The sequence below is a fragment of the Sus scrofa genome, chromosome 12 (assembly GCF_000003025.6).
Source record: "Sus scrofa isolate TJ Tabasco breed Duroc chromosome 12, Sscrofa11.1, whole genome shotgun sequence".
Lineage (NCBI taxonomy): Eukaryota > Metazoa > Chordata > Mammalia > Artiodactyla > Suidae > Sus > Sus scrofa.
The window spans coordinates 48,073,448-48,089,237 of record NC_010454.4 but is presented as its reverse complement, the minus strand read 5'-3'; the positions used below and the strand labels follow the sequence as shown (position 1 = coordinate 48,089,237).

Sequence of the window (15,790 nt, the reverse complement as noted above, 5' to 3'; positions counted from 1 at the left end):
CCTGCGTGGGGAACACCCTCCAGCACGCGGCGTTGGAGCAGCTTATTAGACACCACATGGCAGTGTCAGGTGCACCCTTGGGTGGGCTGGTCTGGAGTTCAGGACTGAGACATAGGTCTGATCTTCATCCCTGTGGAGGTGGCATTTCTTTTTTCTTTTCTTTTCTTTTTTGGCTGCCCAGCGGCATACAGAGTTCCCAGGCCAGGGATCAGATCCAAGCCTCAGCTGCAGCAATGCTGGATCCTTAACCCTGTCTGGGCCAGGGATTGAACCTGCATCCTAGTGCTCCAGAGGCACTGCCAATCCTATTGTGCCACAGCAGGAACTCCTGGAGGTGGCATTTAAAACCTGGGCCTGGGAGTTCCCGCTGTGGCACAGTGTGTTAATAATCCACCTGCAGGAGTTCCCACCCTGGCTCAGCGGAAACGAATCTGACTAGCCTCCATGAGGATGCAGGTTCGATCCCTGGCCTTGCTCAGTGGGTTAAGGATCCGGCATTGCTCTGAGCTGTGGTGTAGTTTGCAGATACTGCTCAGATCCTGTGTGGCTGTGGCTGCAGCATAGGCCAGTGGCTACAGCTCTGATCTGACCCCTACCTGGGAACCTCCATATGCCTAGGGAGCAGCCTTAAAAAAAAAAAAAAAAAATACACAAAAGAAGAATCCAACTGCAGTAGCTCTGCAGAGGCTTGGGTTTGATCCCTGGCCTGGCGCAGTAGGTTAAAGGGTCCAGCGTTGCCACTGATGCAGCAAAGTTTGCAACTGGCCCAGGAAGTTCCATATGCTGTGGGTGCAACCATAAAAGAAATAAATAAAAATAAAACCTGGATCCGGGTGAGCTCCCCTGAGGATAGTTGTTGTTATGGAAGAAGATGGTCCCAGGGCTGTGCCTGGAGAACGAGGCTATGTAGAGACCAAGCCGGGAAAAGCCCCGAGCAGCGCTGACCAATAGCAGCCAGCAAGGCTGGAGAGAAAAACAGCAGAGCCCTATTTCTGAAGGGAAGGAAGTGTTTCCAGAAGGGAGGGCCACCCCTGTCCAGTGCTAAGAGGATGAGTAGATGAGGACAAAGGAGTCCCTATGGATTTAGTGGTGTACTTAGAGGTCAGCCTCCCTTGAGTCTAAGCATTCAGCACATAGTAGGTGCTTATATAAAGGTTGGAGGGCTTGAAATGAGCAGGTCCTGCACTGTGTAGCAGAGACTGCCTGGAGCATAGGGGTTTGAGCTAGAAATCAGGTATCAAGGAGAAGTGGCTGAGGCGCGTGGGCCATGAGGGAGCCATGGTTGTAGGGAGGCTGGGGAGGCAAGGAGGCTGGGGGAGGCCGGGGAGCCCAAGAAACATAGGATTCCAGTTCGTCCACTGGACACTTTGAGAGGGCCTTCCCTCTGCTTCTTCTCCCCTTTTCTCTTGGGAGGTGATTCATATTTCAATATATTCCAGCTGAAAAAGGATCAGATTTTGAGCAGGTGGTAAGTCGGTACATGGAAATTTGATATATTTTGACTAATGCAGTTTGAAATTTGAAAACTGCAGACAGTTTTATTCAGGATCCATTTTTATGCCAACTCATTATTGGGGGAAAAAGGCAAGATTTCAGGTTTCCAGGGGAGGACGTGTGAACCCAGGCCTGTCACCACTAAGCCCCGCTAAGCAGGTTTGACCTGGCCGGCCAGCCGGGTCTGCTGCCTGCTGCCTGCTGCCTGCCCGAGTTCCTGCCGGAAATGCTTTCTGTAGTTACCCCTTGCAAGCATCCCCCTGGGGTTACCAGTCCAATTTAATCTGACCTTCAGCCCCACCTCTGTTGCACCAACTCCAGCAAATCCCCAGGGCTGGCACTTAAGACAAGTTTTGTGATACGGAAGACAGTATTATACAGAATTTCCACTTCCTTCCCCATCTGCCTTGTCCGCTTCCCCAGCTTCATGAGTGTGAAGCACAAGGAGAGGAAATATGTAATGAAGATGGGTGGAGGGCAGGGGGGGGAAGAGTGACGTTTTTGTCTAGGGAACAAGGACATAGTTCATGGGAGGTGGGGAGCTGCCTTTGTCGGGGGAAGAGGGTTCCCGAGGGGAACCTCATTGGAGGTTGGACCTGGATCCATCTTGTCTGAACCCTGGCTCCACTATGTTGGGTAAATCACTGCTTTGTTGAGCCTTATTTTTCTCAGTTGTAAAGTAGGGGTCTGCATACCTTTGCAGTAATTTGGGGGGAATAGTCAACGATTGTATGTGGTTGCCCCCAGGACGGGATGTGTGTCCCATAGGAGGGATTCAATACATGATAATGTACTTTTTTTTTTTTGTCTTTTGAGGGCCACATCTACAGCATAGGGAGGTTCCCAGGCTAGGGGTCCAATTGGAGATGCAGCTGCCGGCCTACGCCACAGCTCAGGGCAATGCAGGATCCTTAACCCACTCAGCAGGGCCAGGGATTGAACCTGCGTCCTCATGGTCAGATTCGTTTCTGCTGCGCCACAAAGGGAACTCCCATGATGATGTCCTTTGCTTTCCCCACCCCACCCCCCCAGAAACCTTTTCATGTGAGGTTCTTGTCTCCTGAGTAGCTCACAGCCTAGTTGGGAAGGCAAACAAGGGAAAGGGTGGGGTCTCTGCAAGCCCCCATGGTTGGTGATCTTCTGGGTGCTGAACTTAAGGCTCTGAGGGCTCACCTTTCTGGAAGGTGACTTGTCATCCTGTCAGGAGGACTTTGACAAGGAGCCTCTGATTTAGGGAAAGAATGAGAAGTTTGGAGAAAGCGTAATACATAAAGATGTTCCTTCCAACAGTACTTAAATTTAACTGACTCTGAAAAGAATCTATAGGTACACTCACACAGTCATAAATCGGAAGCTCCTGACAGGTGTACAGTAAATTTCCCCTCACCTGAGTCCCCGAGAATCTCCCAGGAGGAAAGTGATAGTACCAGGTTTGCCATAATTTTTTTTTCCATTTTTTTGGCTGCCCCAAGGGCTATGGAGCTCCCAGGACAGTGATCAGATCCAAACCACAGTCAAGACCTAAGTGGCAGCTGTGGCAGCACCAGATCCTTAACCCACTGTGCCGGGCTGGGGATTGAACCTGTGTCCAGTGTTCTCAAAACACTGCTAATCCCATTGGGCCACAGCGGGAGCCCCTCCATGATTATTTATAATAGTGAAAAATGAGAAACTATCTAAATTTCACAGATTAAAAAAAAATTATGGTCTGTCCACACAGTAGGATATTTTGCACACCTGTTACCCCACTGCTTTTTTGTTACTTAACTGTATGCTGCCTCTGGCCTCAGGCCCTCAGCACATGCTGTTCCCTCTGCCTGGACTCTCCACCCACCCTGGTGGAGTCCCTCTTGACCTTCGGAACTCCCGGCCCTCCCACCCCCCGACCAGTGGAACCCTCTCAGTTCTCCCAGCTGTACCTAGATCTCTTTTCCTATACTCCTCCTTATAGGGTGTGATTATATATATATCGTATGACCTTTTTTTTTTCTCTTTCTTCTTTGGCCTCCCTGCCCCCTATGGAGTTCCTGGGCTAAGGATCAGATCCAAGCCCCAGTTGCGACCTACGATGCAGCTATGGCAACACTGGATCCTTAACCCACTCCGAGGGGCCGGGAATCAAACCTCCTTCCCAGCACTGCAGAGGTGCTGCCGATCCCATTGTGCCACAGCGGGAACTCCTGGATGTGGCCATTTGATGAGTGTCTGTTTCCCCATCAGACTGTATTCTCCTGGAGGGTGGGGTCACTCTGCCTGCTGGGCTCCCCGTGGCTGCCTTGGAGCAGAGCTTCACAGATGGCGGCACGTGGAGAGCTGCTGAATGAATGAATAAGTTAAGCAGAAAATGCAGGATACAGCGCTGCATTTATAGCATGATCCCAATTTTATTGCTTTAAATAAAATTTTTATTTAAATTTTCTATATCCCTACCTAAATGAAGAAAGTCTCAGAAGAAGGTATAGCAAGGCACATTGATGGTTGTCAAGGGTAATGGGATTGGGTTGATTTTTCCTTTCTTTTTAGTTCTATGCTTTTCATATTTTCCACAGTTGGCAAGTATTATTTTAAACATTAAAACAAATGATGGAGAGTGACTTTAAAGAAAAAACTTGTGGGAGGAAATAGGGCTTGGGGATACTGGGAGGCCAGGGCTGAGTGCTACCTGGGCTAAAGCTCTCTGGATTGGGGGCAGAGGCTGGCCTCTGCGGATGGCTGGCCAGACGTGGGCCCCACCGGCAGGGAGGTGAGACGTCCCCTCCAAGGTTAAACAGCAGAGTTGCTCTGTGTCAGGTGCAGGTTCAAATTCCTGAGGGTGAGCCTGGCCACTGGTTGATAGCCCTGCCTCCCGAATCACCTGCAGTGAGGGAGGGGTTCTCCCTCACCCCAGGGAACTTAGGGTGCTTCTCCCACAGGAGAGAGGGGAGTGACTCAGGGATGGGGAATTGGGGGCTTAGGGCCAGACCGTAGATGTGCTTGGGAGCCGTGATCAGCTGGAGGGACCCTACATCTGTGAGCATTCTTATTTTCAAGTAAGAGACACCTGGATTGACTAACTTCCATAAAAGGCAGATTTATTTAAAGTATATGGGGAGAGTTTCCTGGTGGCCTAGCAGTTAAGGATTTGGTATTGTCATTGCTGTGGCTCAGGTTTCTGCTCTGTCTCAGGTTCCATCCCTGGCCCAATGCCGCAGGCATGGTCAGATAAATAAATAATAAAGGATATTGGGTCTTTCACGGAATCTTCCAGAGGGGTGGGGGCTCCACAGGCAGGAACAATGACCCAGCTGAAGGCAAAGACACTCCCAGCAGGCACCTCTAAATGTTCCTGTCACGGCCACTGACCCTGCTGCTATCCTAGCAAGCATGGATCCTGCTCGGCTCCTAGCTTATCTGCCTCAGTAAGTCCTAGTTCAGAATCTGGGGTAGGTGTGTTGAGTGACAGAGCCCAGGCCCTGGGCCTTGCCTGAGCAGCAAGGGAGGCTGGGAAAGTGGGGGCTTGACCGGCTCAGCTTCCAGGAGGAGGGAAGGGCTCGTTTACATAAACTGGGAGATCCCCCCGAGTACAGGAAGAGGGTTTAGTGTCTGGGTGGCCAAAAAGAGTGACACGTGTCCACAGCATACTGTCCTGGAGGCCTCTGGGGAGGACTGTCAGCTTGTGGAGGCCAGGAACTGGGTCTTTCGTCCCCAGAGCCCTCCCAGCGCAAGGCCTGGTCAGAGGACAGGAGGGAGTGAGTATTGGCTGAGCTCATGCGCTGTCGGCAGGAGTGACACGGGAGGGCTGCATTGCAGGAGCCAGAGAGCCCCAACCTTCCAGCGAGTGGTCAGGGGAACTCGCTTGGGCAGAGGCTGGGACCGTGGACATGGGAACCAAGGTTTGCAAACACTTTCTGTTTCCTCGTCCCCAGCAAACCTCTCACGTGACGGGGGTGGCTTGATTTCCCACCACACAGAGGGGCCTGCGTCATTGTCTTCCTCCGCCTCAAACTCCCACCTTCTTCCCTACCTTTGCTCTCAGCTGATGAGCCCACTTACTTCCTGGAGGAAAACAGAAGCCTCGGAGCCTAACCTGCCGTCTTCTCCGTGTTGGCAGCTCCTTTGGAGCGCTGGGTCTTGGTGTCTTTGGCTCCCTGACTCCTAAGGCATCAATTTTCTTTTCTCTCTCTCTCTCCTCCTGGATCATACCCACGAGCATGCGAACAGGCTCTACTTTCTTCCATCTGAAAAAACAAACAAGCTCCCTGAACCCCACGCCCCTCTGGGTCCTGCCCAGTCTCTCTGCTCCCTTCCCAGCCAAGCTTCCCTAATGAGTGACCTCTGGGTGCTCACAAATGCTGCTCCCTGGGTCCCCCGGGAGTATTCTTCCCCGTCCCCACAATGACAGGCTGGGTCCTGTGGGTGACTTTGACCAGTGGAGCATGAGCAGGAGTGACGTGTGTCCCTGGAAACGAAAGCCAGTCGTTGGCCATGTCCTCTGCCCCCTCTGCCACGAGACCTGGCAATACTGTGGGCAGAGGATGAGCAGAGCCTCAGCTTTTCACTTTAAAAAATTTTTTTAAATTAAAATATAATTGATTTACAATATTGTGCTAATTTCTGCTGTACAGCAAAGTGACCCAGTCATACATACATACGTATATATATGTATACACATTCCTTTTCTTATATTATCTTGCATCCGGTCTATCCCAGGAGACTGGGCATAGTTTCCCTGTGCTGTACAGCAGGACCTCGTCGCTTATCTATTCTAAATGGAATTGTTTGCATTCACCCTTTATCCCACTCCAGCACACCTCTGCCCCCAACTTTCTACCAGAAATGAACTTTCTGGGAGTTCCCGTTGTGGCACAGGGGAAACGAATCTGACTAGGAACCATGAGGTTGCAGGTTCAATCCCTGGCCTTGTTTGGTAGGTTAAGGATCCGGCGTTGCCGTGAGCTGCGGTGTAGGTCAAAGATGTGGCTCGGATCCTGCGTGGCTGTGGCTGTGCTGTAGGCTGGCAGCTAACAGCTCCAACTTGGCCCCTACCCTGGGAACTTCCATAAGCTGCGAGTGTGGCCCTTTTAAAAATTTTTTTCAAATAAAAAAAGAACTTTCCAGCATCACCAATTACCTTCACATTGCCAAAATCAACTGGACACTCCTCCATCCTCAGGTAAACTGTCAGCCACCCTCATTGCAGCTGATTCCACCTTCCTTCTGGAGAGACTCTTGGCTTTGGTCACACCACAGTTCCTGGCTTTCCCTTGACCTCGCTGCCCGTTGTTTCTTCTTTTTTTGCCCTCAGACTTGCTGTGTTGCCAGAGGCCTCAATCCTCTGTCTTCTTTCTTGACTCTCAGAGATGACCTCATCCATTCCATGGATCTAAGTACCATCTCTCGGTCAAGGCTTCCCACGTGTCCGTCTTAACTCTGGGCTCCAGTTTGGTAGATCCAGCTTCCAACTATTCACCCCTTTAAGGTTCAGGACTTTGCATGTCCTAAAACAGAGCTTTTGTTGGCCCCCGATGCCTGTTTTCCTAGGCTCCTCCCCCTACTGTACCCACTTCCTCGGTACCCGCCCCTCTCCCTCACTCTGGCCCCTCTACGAGTCCTGTCGATTCTACTTCCCAGATTTTCTCAATCTGTCCACTTCCCTCTGTCTCCATGGCCCCTACCTCCTCTGGACCCCCCGTATCACTCATGGATGACATCCCCAGGCCTCCCTGCCTCCCTTCTTGCTCCACAAACTTGAACTTGGGGTTGAACCTTGATTTGACATCAGAACATTCAGCTCCTTCTGCCAGGCCTCTGGGGTCTGGGAGCGCCAGGATGGTGGGGTGAACGCCAGGATCCTGTGAGGGCATGGTCAACACCCCTCTTTGATGCAATAGCTGTAACGTAATCACCAGCCTTGGGACCGCCTCGCCTGCAGCCCACCCTGGTAGCCGTTCTGGGGGCACAGCCTCACTGAGTGCTGCCAACACCCAAGAAGGCAGATGCTCTGACTCCCAGTTTCCACACTAAGAAACTGAGGCCGTGGGGGTTTAGTGACCTGCCCAAGCTTGTCCAGCTGAAATGTGCTGCCACTTGGGCTGGTGTCAGACCCAGGCAGTACATGGGCACAGAGCTGCCTGTGCCAGCCTCCAAAGTTGCCCCACCTGCCCTGCCCATGCAGGGACTCCTGCAGCGAGGAGTTGGTAGACACGGGTAGGCGGAGGGTAGGGGAGCCCAAGGTTGCTCCAACAAGGCCCCCTGAGAGCTTGGCAGCCCAATTAGCACGGCATTCCTGGCCAGGCCTGCTCGGGGGACCAGCTGCAGCAGATGAAAGCTGAAAGGTTATTCCAATAAGAAGCCGCCCACTTCCCAGCTCAGAGTGATCCTGGTGCGCTGGAGGGGCTTGAAGTGGGTACATAATTCAGCGTGTCAGGAGAGCGGGAGCTATAGGCAAAGCCAGAGTGAACACTGAGATAAGACGGGGATGTCACAGGCGGTGTGCCTCTCCTTGGAGGAGGGCCCTGCCCCCTCTCAGGCTGGAGTCCAGATGCTCAGGATGAAAGGGCTGGGCAGCCAGCTCCTCGATGGTCTCAGACACAAACGTGTGCTTACATATGCATATGCGTGTACCCGCACACACGTGCATGTAGCCAGGTACACATACATAGATAAGCACACATACCCACAGATGCACATGGATCTACGTGCACACATGTACACATGCACACACGCAGGCTCTGTCCTGGCCCCGGGCTGCAGGCACAGGGCTCAGGTGTGGGAGGGTGTCTGGAAAACACTCATTCTTCACACCTGCCTGTTTATCCCCTCCCCACCTGTGGCCAGAGATTGGGGGTGAGGGTCGCCAGGGCCCAGTCACCAGCAGGTAGGGTGACTGATGTCCTTGTTTGTTTGGGACTTTCAGGTTTTAGCCCTGAAAGTTTCCTGTGTCCCAGGAAAACCCTGAGACTTGGGCAAACTCGCACTGGTCCCCCTGCCCCAGGAGCACTTAATTCGCAGTCTTAAAATGCAAAAGTCACTGTTAGTACATGAATCAGCCATCAGAGGGTCGGGGCTCCCATGGGCCACACAGAAGGGGCACCGGGGGCACAGGAAGAGCCTTGGTGACACAGTGCCAGCCTCCATGAGAGGAAACCAGCAAGGTGATGATCCATGGCCAGGGCACCCCCCCGCTGGCAGGGGTAGGGGTGCCAGAGGCAGCTGGGGTTGGCTGGGAGAGCTGGTCCAGGGCCCTGGAAATGAGACCAGCTTCCAGGGTGCAGCAGACTCACCTGAGACACCCCAATGCCAGTGGGAGGGGCAGGGGTAATTACAAGGGCAGCTTCCCTGGCCAGGGTCCCCTGGGATCTGGATGGTTCTGAAGGATGGAGAGCAGCTCTCAGCGTCACCCGGGGTCCCTGCCTCCTCCTGGACCCCTCCCAGGGGAACAGCACGGTGGCTCCTGCCCCAGGTCCCTCCCTTTTATCTGACCCCCCCCACCTGCCAAGTGTGTTCACATGCCAGCTGCTAAGCCCACACCTAGATTTTTGTACAGTTGGCTCTTTTATCCGAACTGTGGTCTTCACCTGGTTTTCCCCCGTACCCCAACATCCCCTGGGGACCCCTGCCTGAGGAAGGGGTATGGTTCTTTGTGGAACACCCCCTGCCTTCTCTGGAGACCATGTCAGAGAATCCCCTCCTGGGTCCTTAAAGAGGCAGAGCCACAGCAGCAGGCAGATGGCCTGTCTGCCCCAGCCCAGGTCAGGGGGCAGGAAACCTCCCCCACCCCCCAGCACACAGAGTAGTTCTGAGGATCAGGGAAGTGCAAGCAGAAGAGCTTTGTAAACTCCAGAAGCTGCACAAATGTCGGCAGTATTAGCGCTGAGCCTGCTCCAGCCCCTCCAGCTCCCACCTCGAGCTGCTCTCCCTGCCTGACTAAAGGGCAGGGATGCCCCATCCCTGCAGGACCCCAGCGGGTGGGGGGTTCTGCTGTGGCCCTGCGGTTCCCACCAGCACAGCCTCATGGCCATGACCCTGGCCCCTTCAGCACACTGAGCGCTCTGAACGCCCTTGAGCTGGTGGGCACCCTGGGCTCCCTCAGAGTGGCAGAGTGGGGCTACCTCCCTGGGGCAGCCTGGGCCTGGGTGAAGCGCAGTGCTGAGGGAGTGGCGGGCTCTATAAAAGGGCCCTCCTCCCAACCCCCCCGGGGGCTGGAGGCTCAAGCCTCACCCTTCCCGTCACCCCCTGTGGGGCTGGGGCCCTCCTGGGCAGTGGCCGGTTGGAGGTCAGACTCCACGTGGGGAGCGCTGGCTTAACCATCACTTCCTGTTCCCATTACTCTGGGGAAATGAGGGGAAATGAGGCCGAGGAGACCCCTACCAGAGGCTTGGCCTGCAAACTGAAGGCAGGGCCAGGGCTGCAGAGCACGGCCCCTCCCAGAAGGGTCCTCACAGCTGCACTGTCACCACCACCACCACCACCACCGAGGTCATAATTGCTCTGAAAATCGCAACTGAACACAATTATGCAAAAAACAAATTATGTGTGATGATTTTTATGTGTTGGAAACGTTTGGTGGAAGCCGGGTGATTACAGCGGGATGGGAAGCAGCTGCCACTCTCTGGGAGCCCATAACTCCCAACAGCTGGGTGCTGTCACTTATTTACAATGCCATTCCTGGGAGGAAAGAGGGGATGGCAGGGGTGGCGAGGCCCACCTGAGCCTGGGCAGGCGGCTGGGGTTGTGGCCAGCCCAAGAGTGGCTGGAAGGGCTGGTTCTCTCGTTCCTGCGCTCTGGCGCAGCTGGCAGCAGGAAGGATCGGCGGAGCTGCCTCAGGCCCCCGCTCTCCCCAGAGGCCTGCTGGCCAAGCCGGAGGCGCAGGAGCAGGAGGCCAGCCCGGGTGGGATGGCTGCCTGGTCCTGCAGGGTGGGGGTCTCCAGGCCTGGAGCCTGTCCCCCCAACCCTGGCGCGCCTGCCAGGCTGCCCGGGGCAGCTGTGACCCTGGAAAAAGGCAGGTAATGATGATCGTCCATAATGAGGCTGCTCCGATAATGAGCGCGGGGCTATTATCCGACCACAGGCTGGACACATCCGAAAATAAATTATTTTAAGGATCCATTAACGAATGCCTAATTAATGCCCAATTAGAGGGAAGCTACAGAGGAAATGCTCCGGACAGTCACGAGGCGAAGCCTGATTTGCAGCCACGGGCTGGAATCTCCAGCAAGGCGGGGAGAGGGGAGGGGCCAAAAGATGGACCCCAGTTGGGGGAAGCCTCACTCTGGCTGCTCCTTGGACCCCGGAACCATCAGCCCTGGTGCCCCCTCCCCGGTCCTTCACACACATACATACGTCTTCTGTAAGGGACAACTATTGCTATTAAGAAATGAGGAAATTGGAGTTTCCTTTGTGGCTCAGTGGAAACAAACCCGACTAGCATCCATGAAGTCGTGGGTTTGATCCCTGCGCCCGCTCAGTGGGTTAAAGGATGGTGCATGAACTGTAGTGTGGGTTGCAGATATCGCTGGGATCCAGCGTGACTGTGGCATAGCCCAGCAGCCATAGCTCGGATTTGACCCATAGCCTGGGAACTTCCACCTGGCCCTAAAAAAAAAGAAGAGAAAAAAGAAATGAGGAAACGGAGGCAGAGGGGGTGTAGTGTCGCATATTGCGTATTTGGGGACGCAGGCAATGTAAATGAGACATCTTTCAAGATAAACTTTGGCCTCATGCATGCTTTGCTTGTTATTGGGAATAATTTAAAAAGATTGCTCAGAACTCCATATGAGATATTTACTCTGTTGAAACAAGAGCCTGCACCACTATCTGTGCATGCAGATAAGGGCAAGTAAGTGGCAGAGCTGGGACAGTAACTAGAGGCTGGCGACTGTGTCTGTAGCTGTGACCTCCGCTCCCAGGGGGAAAAGGCAGAGCCTGAGGGGGTGGGGCTCAGCAGGTAGGGGCGGGGCTGGGGTTTCAGGGGGTGGAGCTAAGGAAGTAGGTAGGATGAAGGTGGGGGATCAGAACCTCACAGCCCACGCTGGGGATGGAACCCCAGTAGAGGTGGGGCACAAGAGCGTGGGGCGCCATCAGAAGCCAGGCCCTCAGGAGGCTACCACCTCGGACCGCAGAGCGCAGCAAAGGCGGGGACAGAGCCCCTCGGCTAAGGAGGGTCACAAGCCCATCCCGCCCGGCACCCTGAGCGTCTCCCCGCTGCCCGGCAGCCCCTGACCTGGCTGTGCTCTCTCTCTCTCCCCCCGCCAGGGTGCTGTGTGGAACTGCTGCTGCTGCTGCTGGCCGGGGAGCTGCCCCTGGGCAGCGGCTGCCCACGGGACTGCGTGTGCTACCCCTCTCCCATGACGGTCAGCTGCCAGGCGCACAACTTCGCCGCCATCCCCGAGGGCATCCCGGAGGACAGCGAGCGCATCTTCCTGCAGAACAACCGCATCGCCCTCCTCCAGCAGGGCCACTTCAGCCCTGCCATGGTCACTCTGTGGATCTACTCCAACAACCTCACCTTCATCGACCCCAACACCTTCCAGGGCTTCGTGCACCTGGAGGAGCTGGACCTCGGCGACAACCGGCAGCTGCGGACGCTGGCGCCCGAGACCTTCCAGGGCCTGGTAAAGCTCCACGCCCTCTACCTCTATAAGTGTGGGCTCAGCGCCCTGCCAGCGGGCATCTTTAGCGGCCTGCACAGTCTGCAGTACCTCTACCTGCAGGACAACCACATCGAGTACCTCCAGGATGACATCTTTGTGGACCTGGTCAACCTCAGCCACCTGTTTCTCCACGGCAACAAGCTGTGGAGCCTGGGCCAGGACACCTTCCGCGGCCTGGTGAACCTGGACCGGCTGCTGCTGCACGAGAACCAGCTGCAGTGGGTCCACCACAAGGCTTTCCACGACCTCCGCAGGCTGACCACCCTCTTCCTCTTCAACAACAGTCTCTCCGAGCTGCAGGGAGACTGCCTGGCACCGCTGGCAGCCCTGGAGTTCCTCCGCCTCAACGGGAACGCCTGGGACTGTGGCTGCAGGGCGCGCTCCCTGTGGGAATGGCTGCAGAGGTTCCGTGGCTCCAGCTCCGCTGTCCCCTGTGTGTCCCCCGCGTCTCTGCACGGCCAGGACCTGAAGCTGCTGAGGGCCGAGGACTTCCGGAACTGCACGGGGCCGGTGTCCCCACACCAGATCAAGTCACACACGCTCACCACCACCGACAGGGCCTCCCGCAAGGAGCACCACCCACCCCACGGCCCTGCCAGGGACAAGGGCCACCCGCATGGCCATCTGCCCGGCTCCCGGTCGGGCTACAAGAAGCCGGGCAAGAACTGCACCAGCCACAGGAATCGCAACCAGGTCTCCAAGGCGGGCACCGGGAAGCAGGCCCATGAGCTGCAGGACTACGCCCCTGACTACCAGCACAAGTTCAGCTTTGACATCATGCCCACGGCACGGCCCAAGAGGAAGGGCAAGTGTGCCCGCAGGACCCCCATCCGTGCCCCCAGCGGGGTGCAGCAAGCTTCCTCAGGCAGTTCCCTGCGGGCCTCCCTCCTGGCCTGGATCCTGGGGCTGGTGGTCACTCTCCGCTGAGGGCGCTGGACACCAGCACCCAGCACTGCCACACGTCCACCAAGGAACAGGATTTCTTTTCTTTTTTTACAAGTGGAGGTTCTGCTGGGTTTCAGGCAAAGGCTGCTAGAGGTTTCAGCTGCCGTCTGGGCTCCTGGCTGCTGGATTATAAATACAAAGTGTACAGCCCCAAGGGGGAGGGGATTGGCGCATCTCACCCAGCTGTCCCAGCCAGCGCCCCGCCGAGCACCCACGGACCGCATCCACCCAGCACGGCAGTTAAAGCTGCAAAGTGAATCCTGCATTGGCAACAACGGGACCGTGCCCCCACGGGAGCTGGGCTCTGTGGAATCCTGGTCATTTGGAGAGGTCTGAAGGGCCCCGCCATCCCCCAAGGATGCAGGACTCAGAGAAGAACAGCCAAGATGCACCCAAGAGGCTGGTCCGACACCAGCTATCTGGGAGCACATGAGCAGGTGGCATTTTTGGCTCGTGCCTGAGGCCACTGAGTCACCCTGCCCTAAATCCAACCACGTGCCACCTTCAGCCCCTTCCTTGAGGGTAACGCCTCTCACTCCTGATGTCTCAGGCAAGCCTGGAAGACCCAGGCCCACCTGCTGGGCTCCAAGAACCACTTACCAAAGGAAAGATCATCAGAGGCTGAAATTTAGAGCTTCATCTTGTGCAATGAGGTTCTCACAGGAGGTGCAGTTTTATAACTACGTCCACTTATATATCTACACACTCTCTACATATATATATATATATATACACACACACACACACAAATGCACAGGCCCTCGCCCTACTCCCTTACCAAACTGTATGTCTTATCATGTTTATAAACTATACAGAAACCTATATCTGCTGAACTAAGGATTGTATTGGTGATTTCTAGCAGGAAAGGAATCCTAGGATTGTTGTCTAGAATCCCAACGTGGCAACAGTAGTTCCCACGTAACCTGATCTTGCCAGGGCCTGGGGCGAAGGGACAGTGGGGGAGGGTCAGGGAGAAGGGGAGGCAGCAAGAATCACTTCAGGGGACCAATATTCTTAGATATTTAGAGCATCACCATGTTTTTATATGCAACACAATCCCGTCTGCTGCCCTGGAGCACTCAATCGCCCCCAATATAGTAGCTGTTGGCATCAGGGTGAGAAGCAAGAAGCAGCTTCTTGGCCATCAGGGAGTCAGGCCCTAGGGAAGGGCTGGATGGAAAAGGGGAAGGAAGGGACTTTGGGTTTCTGAGGCCGGTGGGCGAGGCAGCATCCACAGTGTTAGTCCAACAAGCTGGGCAGTGTTGTCAGCCTCGTGTTTTGCCAGCAACGGTCTGGAAGGGCCAGGGAGGCTCTGGGCCTGAGCCCAGGCCTCCAGCTTGGCTCAGCTGCTGAATTTTTCCTTGAGGCTCTTTGATGGGCATCCCAGCAAGGGTCCTGTGGCGGGTAGCAGGAGGGAAAGCATCAGGTGGCCTTAGCAGAAGGGGGACAAAGAGGGCATTTCAAGAACCATCTCAGGCACTTCTGCATTACGGAGGCCCCGCCCTTCCTGAACCCTCTGAAGATGCCAGGGATGGGCAGAGGTCGGGGGAGATGCCCAGACTCAGGGGTCAGGAGCGGGGCCGTGCAGGGAATGGAGCGGCAAGTTCAGACAGAGGAAAGGGGCTCAGGTCAAGGTCAGCCATGCTGCTGGCTGGGGTCTGGGCGGACACAATCTTTTTTTGGCTTCGCCCAAATCCAAATGCCCCACCAGAGAGGATGTGTGTGAGGAGCAAGAAATATTGAATCCAATTAAGAGAGAAAAATAATAATAAAAAAATTCTCTTGGATAAGAACCCTGTTTCTCATTTCCTAACCCCAGATTGCTGAAGGAGTGGCAGAGCTGGGGCTTTTGCAGTGGGTGTGTGAGCCTGGCCGGGTGCAGCTCTGAGAACACAAGCACATTTGTTGAAGGGAGGAGCTGTTTGGGGCAGGGGCACGCTGACTCACTGGGATGTGAGTGCATACACACACACACACACACACACACACTCACTCTCTCTCTCTCTCTCTGTTCCGTGGATCGTCCCTCACCAGCACAGAACATGACTCACTTCCCACGTTCTGGCTGCACTGGGACAGCACCAACCCTCTCTGTGGTTGTCCCCGGAGCAGGCTGGCCCTGGATCATCCAGGACCTGTTCCCAAAAGCTTCTCCAGCAGCAGCTAAGCTGTTGATCCTTAAGGGGGCTTGGGGGAAGCTGGAAGGGAACTGCCAGTTCCTAGGGGCCCAGAGGGGATTCCAGGAAGCCAGGGACTGACCCATGCAACCGTGGACGTGGATGCGGTCTGGAGGCTGCACCTGCCCCGTGGCTTCAGAGAAAGGCGCGAGCTCTCCAGATAGAAAGGAGGCTGCGTTTTCAGGCCTGGACAAATCCACTTCCGTGCGAGCCTGGAGATGTGCACTAAAGGGAGTCTGGTGAAAGCAGAACAAATCGCCTTTGGCCTGTGTTGGCTCCCCGCTGGTCTGCCTGCTCTTACCCAGGCCCGTGCCAAGGCCTAGCTGTCCCTTAGACCCGAGGATGTTGTTATGTTGTTGATTTCATTTCCAACTTTAGACAGCACAGCCCTCCATGGGAAAATCAAGAGTCCAAGCGCTTTATTAAATTTTTTTTTAAAAAGACTTAGTAAGTCCTATAATATGGAAGTGAAATGTCAGTACAAGAAATGCTAATGTTTTATAAATGATCCACTTCTGTCAAGCGCAGCACAGTCTCTGGTTG

The 15,790-nt window shown here is 55.0% G+C and overlaps 1 protein-coding gene across 2 annotated transcripts in view; it reads left to right on the top strand.

The window, feature by feature from the left end:
- Positions 1-14,863, top strand: part of RTN4RL1 (reticulon 4 receptor like 1) — a 71,935-nt gene extending 57,072 nt beyond the window's left edge. For both annotated transcript variants that reach the window (XM_021067605.1, XM_005669111.3), the window contains exon 2: positions 11,728-14,863. In XM_021067605.1, the coding sequence (XP_020923264.1) occupies positions 11,820-13,052 (1,233 nt within the window). In that variant the 5' untranslated portion in view covers positions 11,728-11,819 and the 3' untranslated portion in view covers positions 13,053-14,863. The remainder of the gene's footprint in view (positions 1-11,727) is intronic.